This window comes from Kogia breviceps, chromosome 17 (genome assembly GCF_026419965.1).
Source record: "Kogia breviceps isolate mKogBre1 chromosome 17, mKogBre1 haplotype 1, whole genome shotgun sequence".
NCBI classification, from domain to species: Eukaryota; Metazoa; Chordata; class Mammalia; order Artiodactyla; family Physeteridae; genus Kogia; species Kogia breviceps.
Window position 1 is genome coordinate 62,939,019 of NC_081326.1, and position 15,312 is coordinate 62,954,330.

Below are 15,312 nucleotides of genomic sequence, written 5' to 3' on the forward strand. Positions count from 1 at the left end.
GGAGACTCTTTCTATAATAATTGGAACAAATTTTAAACATAATTGGCTCCATTTTTTTAAAAAAACTTTTTTTTAATGTTTGCTTTTTATTTGTCAGATTACTTTGTTTATTCTGTTGCCCTGCTAGTCTTCCCTCCCGTTTGTTACTCTTATTTTAAGCATAGTATTTCAGAGATAGGTTTTCTGTGAAAACGTATTCCATGGAAGTCAGAGGTTTTTTTACATTTAAAACAGAGAAACCAGCAAATAATTTTAAAAAATAGACTTGATTTCATAGAAAACTGCCATTCAGATTGGCTGTTTTGTAAAGTATAGGGATTGGATGGATTATAGCTTATGTTTTGGGGGGGAGACATTCCATGGTCACTTTCTTTGCTTTTTGATTTGTTAAGAATTATTTCTCTACTTTTCTGTCCCATTATACATTTTACTTATATACTCTGAAGTCTGTTTCTTGTGGTATAATTGTTTCTTTGTTCCAACTTAGATTTGTTTTATTTGTTCTCTTCCAATTTAAATACTTTAAAATTAATATTAGTTTGTGAAGTGTTTCTTCTTGCATTTATAATTATAAGTAAGTATAAGATCTGAAAACAAACTGGAGAATTTCCCTTTCTTTCCCAGTTAAACATGTCAAGAAAGATGAACGCAAGTACTATGAGGAATTGTTAAAGTACAGTCGAGATCATCTCATGCTGTACCCTTACCATTTGTCAGATATCATGGTAAAGGGCCTGAGGATAACACCATTTTTATATTATACTGGGATTATGGAGGTGAGTTTTCAGTGTACGTGAATCTTCAGGGATGGGACGGGACTTCATGTCGGGGACGCTTTGTGAATGATGACCAGCACTCAGCCACAGTGGACGTTGACTCTGAGTTTATAGTGTAAAAAAGACGGTTGCTCACAAGTTAACTGTTGTAGCCACACTTGCGGAAGTAGTTGTCCTTATCAATGTTTTCTCAGTGGGAAAGTATCTGTCTTTATTCTGTGTTCTTGAAGACGTTGTTGACCCTTTGTGCTGTTGTAGCATTAATCAGTCATTTATGTTAGCAGAGTTTGTATAAAATTTATTGCTTTTAATACACAGTTAAGGTTGAAAATGTGGGTGACAGAATTGAACATTAAGCTCAGAGAAGTTTAATATATTTAGCTGTTTTCTAACTGTAGAAAGAATAAGTGATGATATAGACCCAACATTATATAATGCATGTTTCAGAAGAATAGAACTGTATCAGTAGTCCTGGTTGCTAATCTTGCTGTGATTACTAACTTTTAGATGTTAGCCTTTTTCCAAAGGCAGTTTCTAGGCCTGTGTTGAATAGCTTTAAATAGTAGTTATATACTGTTTTTAAGTGAGCTTTATGTAAAGATTGGCAGTATTTATCTAGTATTCACTTGCTGTTCATCTGTTGGAGCACTGCTGTTCTGGGCTCACCAGCTGCTGGAAGAGCAGAGGGCAGCCTAGAACCGAAGGAGTCGGGCGCCTGTGGCGGCAGCGAGGTTAGCAGCTCCCTGTAGGCCGCGGCTGCCTTCACAGGAGCTCCCTTGCCTGTCTGCTGAAGCCCCTTCTTCACAGGCTTCTGTAGTCCCCTGGCTCCTGTGGCCCGTTTTGGAGGAAATACAAAGTAAAGCTTGAGGCCTGGCCGCCCAGGTGTCTGTCAGGGTAGCATACTGAAGGTGGCAGCTAAGCAGTGCCTAGAATAGTTCTGTTGCTGTGTCTCTGATTGTTTTTCTGGTGTTGTCCACAGGTTTGGGGGAGATAATAGAGTGAGGTGTTGTCCCATATACCAGCTTTCCGGGCATCCATGTGCTTGCTGTTCTCTGGTGTCTGGTTTTATACCATTGGGTATAACTCCTGGGTTAAAAATGGGTCTTATCCCCACAGTAAACAGCTGGTTTATTACTGGAGAAACAGATGAGTGTTGCAAGAAGCTGGATACTGAGTTTGACTCTTGCTGGTTGGGATTTGGAGGAGCAAAGGCTGCTGAGCGGTTAAGGACTTTGTCGGCAATGCTTGTCTTGGATGCTTGTTGATGGAGCTATGACACACTGTTGGGCCTTCTCTTGGCATTCTCTCTAATCCTAGGGCAGGAGTCTAGGATCAGGTATGAAGTGTGGAGACCCTGGAACCCAGAACTCTGAGAGAGGTATTCCTTGCATAGCTTCCACAGGGCAGAGGTTACTGGGCAACTGTCTGGGCTTCATAGAGTGCTGTGAGGAACCCAGACCTGAAAGCCTGACCTTCAGTTGCTAGGTTGGGACCTCGTGGTACATGCCACACTGACATGCATGCTCTAAGTTGCCAGGTTCTGATCTCAATGCTTCCTGTGACAAGGACATTTTGCGTTTAACAGTTACGTTTTTTTCTTTTTAAAAGGACATCATGAACAGTGAGAAAAGTTATGATTCATTGCCCAATTTCACTGCTGCTGACTGTAAGTATTTAATTATGCTGCACGAGGCAGTGTTTAGAGTATCTTTGTGCATGTGTGCTCGTGTCTTTCATTATTGTGCTTTTAACCTGAAAGACTTGAAAGGTAAGAACAGCAAGCAAGCAACCTTATTGATAGGAATTTTATCAGGTGATACAAGTCAAGTATAAGATTTAGTCTAAATGTCTAAGAGAGGAATATTTTGGAGTGGAAGAATCAGAAAAATGGGACTAGTCTCTCTATATTTCTAGAGAATGAAGTTCTTTCTGATACTTGGGCTGTGGTGTATACCAAGTGAGGAAAGAAAATTTGTGCACAGTATTTTTGCAGCACGATAGATATATGGTTGTTACTGACATAATTTGCTGGTGTTTTATCATGCTTATTTTAGTGAAGTGTATATTTGAAATGTGACATAGTTCTGTTGTGTTGAGAAGAAACTTTTGCTGAGAAGTACATTTTTACTTCCTGGAATTGGGAGGACTTCTGCTTTTTAAAAATTTTCTCAGTTAGCATTGTCAAAAGTGTCAGCTTGAATTCACCTCTCCCAGTTGCTTGTCTTTTATATTTTGTTTGAAGAATTCTTTTTAATTTGATATTGATCATCTGTCATTAATCAAAAGAGGAATGAAAGTCAAAGGTTTTTTCCTAGTAGGTTGTGAGTGTACTGACATTTCAAGATGTATTAAATGATTTTAAAGGAAAGACTCTTTCTTTTAGGTCTAAGGCTTCTTGGCATAGGAAGGAACCAGTACATTGATCTAATGAATCAGTGTAGATCATCAAAAGTAAGTTAGTTGTTTCCCTTCCCTTCTAATTTCTTGTCCTCCTTATCATACAATCTGCTTAAATTTTTAAGTAGTAGAAATAATGAATTATGATTTCTTTGATCAAATAAAATATGCTTAATACAGAAACAACTCATCAGTATCTCTAGGTTATAGCTTAAGTGATTATTGAATTAAAAATATCTAAGGCATAAGATATTTCATTTATTTTTAAAAATTAACTTTGCTCTGCTGGTCTTTTCACCTGCTCATTCCACTCCCAGGGTTCACTTCATGGGTGAAATCAGTACACATTTTCCAAATGCATTTTCACCTGGGTTTCCTTTGAACTTCTGGATTTAGATCCAGATTTAATGATAGTGTTTTGAAGTAATTTACTTTGAAATAATTTAAGAATATGGGGCTCCCTGGTGGCGCAGTGGTTGAGAATCCGCCTGCCGATGCAGGGGACACGGGTTCGTGCCCCGGTCCGGGAAGATACCACATGCCGCAGAGCAGCTGGGCCCGTGAGCCATGGCCACTGAGCCTGCGCGTCCGGAACCTGTGCTCCATGACGAGAGAGGCCACAACAGTGAGAGGCCCGCGTACCACCAAAAAAAAAAAAAAAAAAAAAAAAGAATGACTTTCTCCATTCAGTATATCTAGAATACTTCAGATTTTAAAACATGAGAATTTTAACAGATATTTATTTAGTCCATTGGAAACTGTCTTGTTATACTATTATCAATAAAAAAAGAAAGTAGTAATTTTAGATTGATTGCAAATTCTCAGATGTTTGTACCATTGCAGAAATTTTTCAGACGGAAAACGGCCCGTGATCTTCTACCAGTGAAGCCGGTGGAAATTGCCATAGAGGCATGGTGGGTGGTGCAGGCTGCATATATCACAGAAGATGACATCAAGGTAGATAACTTTAAAAGTTAAACATAGGATTTTTATTTTAAATTTTTTTTATAATTTTTAACTATAGTTACATAACTTTTTTTTAAAAAGTAACACTAGTTGGTTTTCCTGAAGGAAATTAAACTTATATTCAAAATTGTAAACGATCTTAGTAGGCTAGAATATTGGTAGTTTTCGAAAATACTCTTTAATAATCAGGGAGACTTGCCTTGGTTCATGTACAGTCATCTGGGGATTTTACTTACACGTTTCATGTAACGTGACGTGATGCCACAGCGACCAGCAATAGTATTGCCAACGGTTTTTGAGCACTTGCTGTGTGCTCAGTGTGCCAGGCACTATTCCAGCTGCTTTTCTATTGTCTCTTTTGAGACTCATCACAACCCCAGAGCTGTGTATTATTTGTAGCCTCTTTCACATGTGAGGAAAGTGAGCGCAGAGAAATGAAGTAATGGCTCCGGTCACAGTTCTAGTAAAGGTCTGGGATTTTAACCCAGGCAGTTTGCTGTGCTCTTAATCATCGTGCTGAACTGCTGTACCGAAGTGGTAAGTGCTTGATAGGGAATAGTGTCAAGATCAAGGGAAATACTATTCCCAGTGGTCACATTTGCTATAAGCTTTATACGTTTTTAGAAGGGACGTTGATTTAGGGGAAAGAGGTGGAATAGCAGACGAGGTGCCTAGAGACCAGTCATATCACTGTGGCTGAAGGAATTAAGTGAGCGTGTGGACTTTTTTTTTAGTTCGCATTTTGTTTTACTTCTGAGGACAGAGTAAATCTAGTGAGTGCAAGGCTTAGAAATTCTGCATCAGTGCGTTTACTTCCAAGCAGAGATGTCACACTGTGTCGTAAGATAGTGATCTCCTTGTCAGTGACAGTAATCCTGTGGCATGTGAATAAACTTCTGACTTGAGAGATCCAGAATCAGCAAATGGATCAGATTCCAATGCAAAGAAGATGAGCAAATATTAGTATTTGTTAGTGAGCACATTACTTACCAGCAAGTATTGGCACTTAAAATTGCTTTGTTGTATGAGTTCTGTTGGTAGCATATTTTGGCACCTTAATTGATGCTTGTGTGTGGCATTTTTTTGTTTGAATTCTAGAGTAAAAAATGAAAAAAATATGTAGTTCATTCAACTAATGACATATAATCATTGGTTTAAACATGAATAGATTTCAGGAAATTTGTCAGTTAGTTAATTTGGACAGAACCTAATTGAAAATATTTTGCTTTTCCTAGATATGCACTTTGCCCGAGAAATGCGCTATTGATAAGATCATTGATGCAGGCCCTCAACTCTCTGGATCACTAGATTACAATGTAGTACATAGTAAGTGGTTAGTAGAAATGGTCTTTTGTCAACATAAAAAATTATTTTAAGCCATCAACAATTTATAGCAATTATTTATCAATTAGGTAAGAACAGTAATATTTCCTAAGGCATGTTATTGTTTGAAATGTGACCTTAGTCCATTGTTTTCCAGTGTGGCTATAATTAGTCACATAGATTAGATATTTATACAAATGAATCATAAGAAAAATTTTGCAGTTCTGAGCATTTGCGGGAAACCAAGATTTGAAAGCTTTGATGTCATTTTTTTTTCTTCTATCTTACTTTTTTCCTTTTCTTATACCATTAAGTTGTAAGAATCTTTACAGAAAATCAGGAGTAAAGTTTTTATTTTTTTAAATTACAGTGTTCACTGGTTCATCTTAAACAATATACTTTTGCTTCTGTAGGTTTATATAACAAAGGATTTATTTATCTGGATGTACCAATATCTGATGACAGTTGTATAGCAGGTAAATATGTGCTAATATTTCTCAGTGATTTTTGAATGGCTACTACTAGGTGCTGGGCACTGTGTGTCACCCTATTAAGTTAGACACATATCATTCTGGGATCTTTGATGTTAGAATTTTTCAAAGAAAAACATTTCTTCCTCATTACATTGCAACTCACTGAGGTGGTTTTAGTTAAATTGCTTTCATTTTTATCTTTTGTTGCTGTAAGCACTGTATTAAAATAATAGAAATCTGAGATAAATTTCTCACAATCCTATATCAAACCAGTGCTTTTATACATTTATGTCACCTTTTAAACTTTGTTCAGTGCATAAGTTTCTACATATATTCAGTAATATCATAGAATTATATCTTCTTCATTTTACATTATTTATTTATTTATGGCTGCTTTGGGTCTTCGTTGCTGCGTGCGGGCTTTCTCTAGTTGCGGCGAGCAGGGGCTACTCTTTGTTGTGGTACGTGGGCTTCTCATTGTGGTGGCTTCTCTTTGTTGTGGAGCACGGGCTCTAGGCACGCAGGCTTCAGTAGTTGTAGCACATGGGCTCAGTAGTTGTGGCTCGTGGGCTCTAGAGCACAGGCTCAGTAGTTGTGGCGCCCGGGCTTAGTTGCTCTGCAACATGTGGGATCTTCCTAGACCAGGGCTTGAACCCGTGTCCCCTGCATTGGCAGGTGGATTCTTAACCACTGAACCACCAGGGAGGTCCTTGTTCTTCATTTTTACCTGACATATCTGTGTCTTATGTTTCCATGTCACTACCATCTTTTTTATCTTTATCTCTTCCTCCCTTCCTCTTCACCCACCTCCCCAAGTTAAATCAATATTAAGACCCTTGTATATTTCAATTTAGTAAACCATTCCCCTGTTGCTGGTTGTTTAGATCATTTCCTTTTTAAAATATTTTATTCTTTTTTATTTTATTTATTTATTTTTTTGCCTCAGTGGTGATGTGGTTAACATTCTTGGACACATCCTTGGCTTTTTTTCCCTCTAGATTAGATTTCTTACCAATTTGTAGAAGCACTTGTTATATGAAGGTTATGTATTATAAGTGTGTTTTCCATCATATCTTTTAGGTATTATTCTTGTTTGTGATACCTTTTACCATTCTGAAATATTGTGTAATCAAGTATGAAGTGTCAAAAAATTCCAGGGACTTTACTGTTAACAAATGAGTATTAGGGCTTTTTACAAAAATACTCCCTCATATCAGGTTATCATAGTCTAGTGTGTCCTGACCTTTATTTTGTATTTGTGTTACCATGTGTTTATGGCCAGGCCTTCCTTGTCTTTTTTTTTCCTATAACTTTCTTTGCTATTTCCAGGTATTTTTCTTTATTTTCATTTTTGTTAATGTATTTTTTGAGTAGGCAGTAATTATGATTATAAAATACTAAACTTACAGAAGAGTATAAAAAGTCTGCTTCCCATGCCTGCCCCTAACCAGTCAGTTCCTCCCTCAGCCGCCACTAAGTTTCCTGTATATTCTTCCAAAAACATACTATGCACATAGGCATATATGTATGTACCCTTTTTTGTGTGGTTTTATTCTTACGCAGATGGTGTAGCCAGCTCATACTTTGCTTTTTTAACTTAATATATTATACACTGAGACTATTCCATATCTCTTTATGTAGAGTTGCCTCATTCTTTTTGCCTAGATGTAAATTGTGTATTTCTAACCTTTTAGTGCTTTGGTCTCTTCATCTCTAAGATAGGGTATAGTTTTGAACAACTCTTAACATTAAGAGGATTAAGTGAAATTGTATATATAAAGTAGCTAGTAGTGTAGTCTGGCACTTAGTAAGCGTTCAGTAAACATTTACACTTCTTATTCACACAGCTGAGAGTGTAGGAAAAGAATTAATTATATTTAAAAATGGGATTACTAAAATATTTCTAAAAAGAAACCTTTGATCCTTAACAGTCCTTGGATGATTGGAAATATGGGTAGCACTAAATCAGAAGATGCCAGGAGCCAGAGGTGTGGAGTAGATACAGCCTGTCCTGATGTACACATCGTGGCTCTTCACAGTGCCTTCACTTTGACCACTTGAATTTTGTCTTCTAACTCTCTGTTGGGAATAATTTAAGTTTTGGGTACAATTAGGTGGTGTTAGGGTTAGAGGACACAGGGACACCCGAATCCTGCTATGGCCTAGGCACACGCCTTCTTCCCACGATGTTTTCAAGGGAAGTGTTCCCACAGGGGAGAACGGCAAAGGAAAGCGTAGTGCCTCTTTACTGTTGGTCAGGCAGAGCACTCTAGTAAAGTGGGTTAGAGCATCTGGACCAAAGAGATGGAGAGAAGTGAGTATGAATAAACAGGTGGGGAGCATCGATCGGGCAGCCTCTTGTACGGAAGGTCTTGACCTTCTTCCCATCGAGGAGGAGGGTACAGAATAGAAAGCCCCAAAGAGCAAATTATACCAGTGATAAACGTGGCAGTCACGCAGGTGAATTTCCCCTTTTCTCAGGATGGAGCAGGGATGATGGGAGGGGGCAGAGAGCCAGTACCTTCTGTCCACCTGGTTTTGGATAGCATGGTAACTTGCAGTTCTTGCTTCTCTGCTTTAGACCAGCCACCTGCTGCCTAAGATGCATCAGAAACACACCCTTGGCAGGCTTCCCCATTCTGAAGCAGCACCGGCCCCCCTGCCTTTCTGCCAAGTCCATGCCTCTAGCACTTCTCTGCCTTAGTAATGCTGAGAGGTCCATGGGGATGAAATTACTCTTTGTAGGATTTATGCTCTGCCATAAGAGTCCATCCACTCTGTGTAGACAGCATTGCGTATGACCTTACTTTGGGAGTTTTAGGAAAACTTGCTATGGAGTTGGTAAAATGAATTAAAAGCTGAATTCAGTCCCTACGTTGGAGGTCTCTTTTCAATTAAATATTTGAATTAAACTTTATCATTTTATAAAATTATATCACTGAGAAAAGTCTATTTTGTTTATTTTAGTTCCACCTCTTGAAGGTTTTGTAATGAATCGAGTGCAAGGTGATTATTTTGAAACTCTACTCTATAAGATATTTGTTTCAATAGATGAGCATACTAATGTTGCAGAGGTAAGTATGATAGCATCTTATGAAAGAACTTAACCTCACGATTGTAAAATAAGTTTGTGTAGAGTAGATAAAATTATTTAATGATATAATTAAAATATTTTCAAAATCCACCCATGGTTAGATCTCGGACCATTAATATACTTAAGTTCACTATTCTTAAGTTACTTCCTGCATATGTATATTAAAATTTTTGGAGTTAATAGCTTATGAATGGGTTAAATAACTTTATATGACTTTATAATAAAAGCATTGTAGACAGTTGACTGATCTGGAAATTTTTTTATTTTGAATGAGGTGAAATTAAAGGCTAAGTAATTCAGTTGTTATGGTCACTGCCTGGATTTGTACTACTCTAAGTGTCTTAGAGATATGGAAAGAAAAAACTTGTGATTACAAAATTTATTCAGACTCAGTTGTTAATAATTTAAATTTTTCTGATTATGGTTAAATTGTCTATTACAACTGTGTAATATGCTTATGAATCTTAGAATGTAAAATATTTTTTAAATTTTATTTTCTAGCTTGCAAATGTTCTTGAGATAGACCTATCCCTGGTTAAGGTATGTAATTTTTATACTCTTTTCACTGGTGATAGGAATACTGAATGGATTATAGATTTTTGTCTTGATACTGCGAAACGGAAGCAGTGAGATTCTTATTAGCTGTCAGAGGAAGTGTGCACAGTCGGGGTGCTTACAAAGATAGAGAAGAGCAAAATAAGAACCCTGAACCCAGTATTCCATCCCAGGGAGTGAGAGCTGTACTCACACATCTGTGCCCAGCAGGAAGCAGCCTAACTGGTGTCTTGTAGTGAAGTCACGGTATCTTGTAATGAAGTCAGATAAAGCAACAACTTCTGCTTCTTTGGGGGTGGATCTAGGGATGCCCAGGCCAGACAGTTGGGAGCATTCCCTCTCCTACATATGTGAAGACCTTAGGGGAAGACTAGGCCTATTGAAAATTTTTTCTTCTAGTTATGGGATGAAAATGTTTGAGGCTCACTGTAAGCATAGTCCATAACAATTTTTTCTCTACAAACATTCTGAAGTCTAGTTTATTTCAGATGTTCATTTCCTTTGTATTCCTTTCAGAATGCTGTGTCAATGTACTGCCGATTGGGCTTTGCCCATAAGAAGGGACAAGTAATAAATTTGGATCAACTTCATTCATCGTGGAAGAATGTTCCATCCGTAAACAGATTAAAGTAACTCATTTATTTAGTAGGAGAGTTTCTTTTTGAAAAAAGCATTGTTTTACATACAAAATTTTTTACTTATTCAACCTGTCAACTGAGGTGAACCATATATTAGTGGTTGTTAGTCTTGTGTGTGTGGTAATCTTTCTTAGAATCTGATACAAACTAAAATGCTTTCCCCAGAGAAAAGCTCATACAATATTTCACATACAATTTTTAAATGTTCTCAAATTTCCTGAAGCCTATCTATCCATGGGTTTAGTTAAGAACCTTTTCTGTGTGTGCAGAGTATTTTGGGACTGTGTCTCAATTTTGGGCTTGAATGTAAGAGTGGATTTAGGTGGATGGTCATAATTTAAGTACTAACTTCAGTAGCTGTTTTTATATATGATCATTTACATGATTTTTAAAAAGTGAATGTATTCTTCATTAATAGGAGTACTTTAGATCCACAAAAGATGCTCTTATCATGGGATGGCGGGGAAAGTAGGAGTCCTGTACAAGAAGCTTCATCGGCTACTGACACTGATACAAATAGTCAAGAAGATCCAGGTTAGCAGTAACTCAGTTTGAGTCTGTCTGTAGATTAGCCATGTGTCTGCACATACACTCATAAAGCAAACTCTCCAGGCTTACAGTTATTTTGTAGTTTGTTCTGGATTTCAGTCATTCAAAAGTAATCTTTGAGTACTTACCCACATGTTGGGCCTTGTGGTAGATCTTAGGGGTATAAAATTGACAAGGACATGGTAGTTTCCTTCCAAAAACTAAGTCTGGAGAGTATAACCATAAAAACCACCACAGTGTGAGAAACATTGTGGTGCTTGTGGAGAGCAAAGAGGAAGAGCCCTCTTTCTGCCTAGAGAGGTTTAGGAGCCTTCATGGAGAAGATGATTTTGGGGTTGAGAATGAATAAGAGCATGCCAGCTGGCGAGTGCAGGAAGGCCATTGCTTGGGCTAAGCACAGAGGGAGGCAAAGCATAGTGGAGGAGTGGGCTGCACGTGGTTTTGTGCTGGGAGGGGAGAGGGGCACACAACATGGGCTTCTACTCCTACCCTAAGTAGCTCTGTTACCTGAGCCAGGTGACTTGTCTGTAGAGGTTAGGCTAGGTAGTCTTATGGATCTGAAAGTGATCAAGTCTTGGTTTATTATTGGTTTTCAAAAAATTTACTACAAAAGTGAGTGCCTTTAAAAAAAAATTTTTTTTTTAACTTTAACTTTTTTTATCTCTGTTGGAGATAGGTAGGATTGGGACCTCTTATGACTACAGTGTTACCTATATTATGTACTTTCTGATTATTAAATAAAACTGAAATGAAATACTTTCTCATTCCAAATGATAAGCAAAGAACAGTTTTCATTTACTTGATTTTTAAACTATGCTTTTTATTTCCCCATACAGACACAGCCAGTATAAGCAGTTTGAGTTTGTCTACAGGATATACAAAGCGTATTGCATTCCTGTTTGACTCAACTCTTACCGCCTTTTTAATGATGGGAAACCTTTCACCAGTAAGTCAGATTCTTGCTTGAATATGAAAATGTTTAAAATAAAGAATAGACATAAAATAATTCAGTGCTTTTATTTCTTTTTTTAAGTACTAGATTTTTTCTGGAAAATGCAACTGCCTTTGTTTTATATTCCTTAGAGGAATGTCGGAACTTTTTAGTGAGGGCTACTTTTGTAATTAGAAAAATAAGCTCCTCACCCACCCTTAAGTTTAAATGTATTGGAAAGCATAATATAAATCTAAGATGCTTAGCATTCAAAGGGAAAACTACAGCTTATTAATAATAGGCTCAAATAAGGTACATTTTAGTTTTGTTTCTGTTTCTTTATTGCAGAACTTGAAAAGCCATGCAGTCACAATGTTCGAAGTTGGCAAACTCTCAGATGAGTCTCTGGACAGCTTTCTTATAGAACTAGAAAAGGTACATCTAGATAGCTTATTATGGGATGTCAAGGCCTTTGGAATCTTTTCTTGCTTGATAAAACATCAGTTATTATGTAGATTTTTCGTATATTCTTGTTCACATCCTACCTCATTCACGCTTTAATACCGTGGCAGTCATTTAGTCTTAAACATATTGAGCGGATGAATGAATTTTGTGATTTAAAAACAGTGATTTGTCTACCTCATCTAAGCTGTTGGCATAATTTGATATAATGAAGAAATGGGGTAAAAAAATCTTAAGTCTATGTATAACTTTTTAAATTGCACTTTTCTAAAATAGCCTTTAACTTTTTTTTTTTTTCAATATGACTCTAAGATCTACTCTTAAGCAATTTTATTTGAAGTTTTTGCTCCACTTATCTTAAATCTGGAACAGTGTCCCTGGGTATCGTTTTTATGTTCACTCTCACTACCCCTTTTAGCATCTTGAAGACTTCAACCATATTTGTTCTTAACCATCTTTTTCCTCATGAGTACAGCCTAGTTTTCCTTAGCTGTAAATCTTGATAGCCCTTTCGGTGTTTTTCATTCCCTGGATATTTTATTCTGTCCTCTACACTTTGTGCAAACAGTTTGTGTGCCTAATCTATTCTTTGACTAATAATTTTGGTAACTTTTGTGCTTTAGTGATGAACTCATGTATGTTTAGAGAACTTTTTATGATTTTGTACTTCCTTTACATCTCAGGGAAAAAAAAGACTTACCGTAACATTTTTTTCCACTCCTCCTCCATAGGATTTTTACTTTTTTAGTGCCTGAGATAATCCTTGTTATTAATTTGTCTCTAACTTTTATTTATTTATTTATTTTTTTTTTTTTTTTTTTTTTTTTTTTGCTGTACGCGGGCCTCTCACTGTTGTGGCCTCTCTCGTTGTGGAGCACAGGCTCCGGACGCGCAGGCTCAGCGGCCATGGCTCATGGGCCCAGCTGCTCCGCGGCATGTGGGATCTTCCCGGACTGGGGCACGAACCCGTGTCCCCTGCATCGGCAGGTGGACTCTCAACCACTGCGCCACCAGGGAAGCCCTCTAACTTTTATCTTTATATTTTTATTATTTCCTTAATACTTTTAATATCTTGTTTAACCCTATTTCTTATTGTGTATCATCTTTTGCCAGTAAATTTTTTACATTTAGCACATTTTAACATGTTTTCCTGATTTTTTTTTTTTAATTTTTCTCACCTCAACTAGTGTTTTATAACGTATAGCAAATTGGAAGATTCCTTTTACACTTTATATATCTGTATTCTTTTTTACCACATAGTCATTCTTGGGAAAGCCGTTTAGTCTGAAGTTTAGTTTTTAAAAATAGTTTCTTAGCTATTTTTTAAGCTTTGTCTTGATTAATCAGTTGATCTTATTAATTTCATGCAAATCTAATTTAGTTATTTCCCCCTGTAGACCTTTCCTTCTGTTTCTTATGTTGTTTCTGGAATGTGTATGTTTTTACATATTAAACAGGTGACTGACTCAGTGTCAGAGAGCATACATGTAAACCCCGTGAAGGCAGGAGTTTTGTCCACCACTCTCTCCTTACATCCTAGAGAGGTCATACCACATAATAGGGACTCAGTGAACCCTTGTTGAGTGATTTTAAGCTGTATGTTCAGCAATGTTGAACAGCTGTGTTGAATCACGTACTCCATTGTTCCTTGCAAAGTTGTAAACAGGATGATAAGATAGTGGCATAATTGGTGACCATGGATTGGAGTACTTTTCTGGATGAAACAGAATACATAGATCTTAGAGTTTTTAAAGCACCTTATTTGAATCATATGGAACATACAACATATAATGGTACAATTTAGCATTACTTGGTTGCTGAAGTTGTTGGTTTTACTTGCTGGGTTATTTCTGTCATCTTCAAAGGTATAGTCACATGGAAGCCCAACCACGATTGGGGTTAATATTTGTTTCGAAATCGCCTGGGCAAATTTTTGATTTACTGATTTTAAATATCTTAATATCTCTCCTGTATGGTTATATACTAGAATGAATGGCATGAGAGTGGTTTTTGTTGCAAAATTTGTTTTCTCTTGGTTTAGGTTCAGAGCACTGGTGAAGGAGAAGCACAGAGATACTTTGATCATGCACTCACTCTGAGAAACACAATATTGTTTCTGCGTCACAATAAAGATCTAGTTGCGCAAACTGCACAGCCAGACCAACCCAATTATGGTATGATAAAAATACTTGATTTTGAAGACATGATCCTGTGGAACTTCTTTCTAAGAAATTAAACAGGTCATGCTCACTTATTTAATCATCACTTATTTAAAACATTTTGTGTAGATAGCACATTGAATTTGTAACTGTTGGCTTGTTCTGTGAATTTCTTTACTTGTCAGCTGTTCCTTATTTTACTGTTTCTCCTCTTTTATGTGCCACTGACTTTTGTAGTATCTAAATTTGTTTAGTTACCTACAAAAAGAGTTGGAGTGTTAATTTGTTTAAGTAGCTGGATGGGATATAGAATAGGCATCTGTTTTGAGAGACAGATTTTGGACAAATGCCAAAATTTATTTAGGAAGCATGAAATATCAAGAATGAAAGATTCGTTATATAAAGATAATAAACAGGGTCTTCCTATTTCAAATGCTGCTATAATATTTACTAAAGTATTTTACTTTAAAGAATAAAAAAGGGAACAGAAAACCTCATTTCAAAGAGTTAAAGAAAGAAATGGAAGCAGTTTTAATCTGTTGATGAACTCTAACGTGGCTCTTGCCCCTAGTGTGCTCTCTCAGTTTCGTGATAGAAAGGGGTTCCGGAACTTTAGTTGAACTGATGGTATTAGCTCCTAAATTCTGGAGCGGCACCCAGGAATGTGTGTTTTTAAAAAGATGCAACAGCTTGGGCACCAGTATAAGAGCATTACCCTGTGAATGTAATTACATTGTGAAGTCTTTGCACATTCACAGGAGTTGCATTTTGGGACACTGTGAATTCTTAGCACCAGTATCACATTTAATTTCACTCATTCTTTCATTTACCTAAAAGTTCTATTTTCTGGCCAAGAACCACCATTTTCTTAGTCATACCCATTTTCGTTCTACTGCTTTCATCAGCATCTGGCTTTCTTTTCAGCTCAATTAAAAAAATGTAGGGCAGAATCACTTGTCACTTCACAAGAGTTGTTGCAGAGGAGAGGA

The 15,312-nt window shown here is 36.9% G+C and overlaps 1 protein-coding gene across 1 annotated transcript in view; it reads left to right on the forward strand.

The window, feature by feature from the left end:
- Positions 1 to 15,312, forward strand: part of FAM91A1 (family with sequence similarity 91 member A1) — a 42,264-nt gene that overhangs the window by 7,239 nt on the left and 19,713 nt on the right. Inside the window, exons 3-15 of the mRNA XM_059042808.2 lie at positions 625 to 776; positions 2,385 to 2,442; positions 3,160 to 3,227; positions 4,017 to 4,130; positions 5,375 to 5,465; positions 5,876 to 5,938; positions 8,903 to 9,009; positions 9,531 to 9,569; positions 10,101 to 10,213; positions 10,641 to 10,756; positions 11,608 to 11,717; positions 12,051 to 12,137; positions 14,206 to 14,338. Coding sequence (XP_058898791.1) covers positions 625 to 776; positions 2,385 to 2,442; positions 3,160 to 3,227; positions 4,017 to 4,130; positions 5,375 to 5,465; positions 5,876 to 5,938; positions 8,903 to 9,009; positions 9,531 to 9,569; positions 10,101 to 10,213; positions 10,641 to 10,756; positions 11,608 to 11,717; positions 12,051 to 12,137; positions 14,206 to 14,338 — 1,251 coding nt within the window. The remainder of the gene's footprint in view (positions 1 to 624; positions 777 to 2,384; positions 2,443 to 3,159; positions 3,228 to 4,016; positions 4,131 to 5,374; positions 5,466 to 5,875; positions 5,939 to 8,902; positions 9,010 to 9,530; positions 9,570 to 10,100; positions 10,214 to 10,640; positions 10,757 to 11,607; positions 11,718 to 12,050; positions 12,138 to 14,205; positions 14,339 to 15,312) is intronic.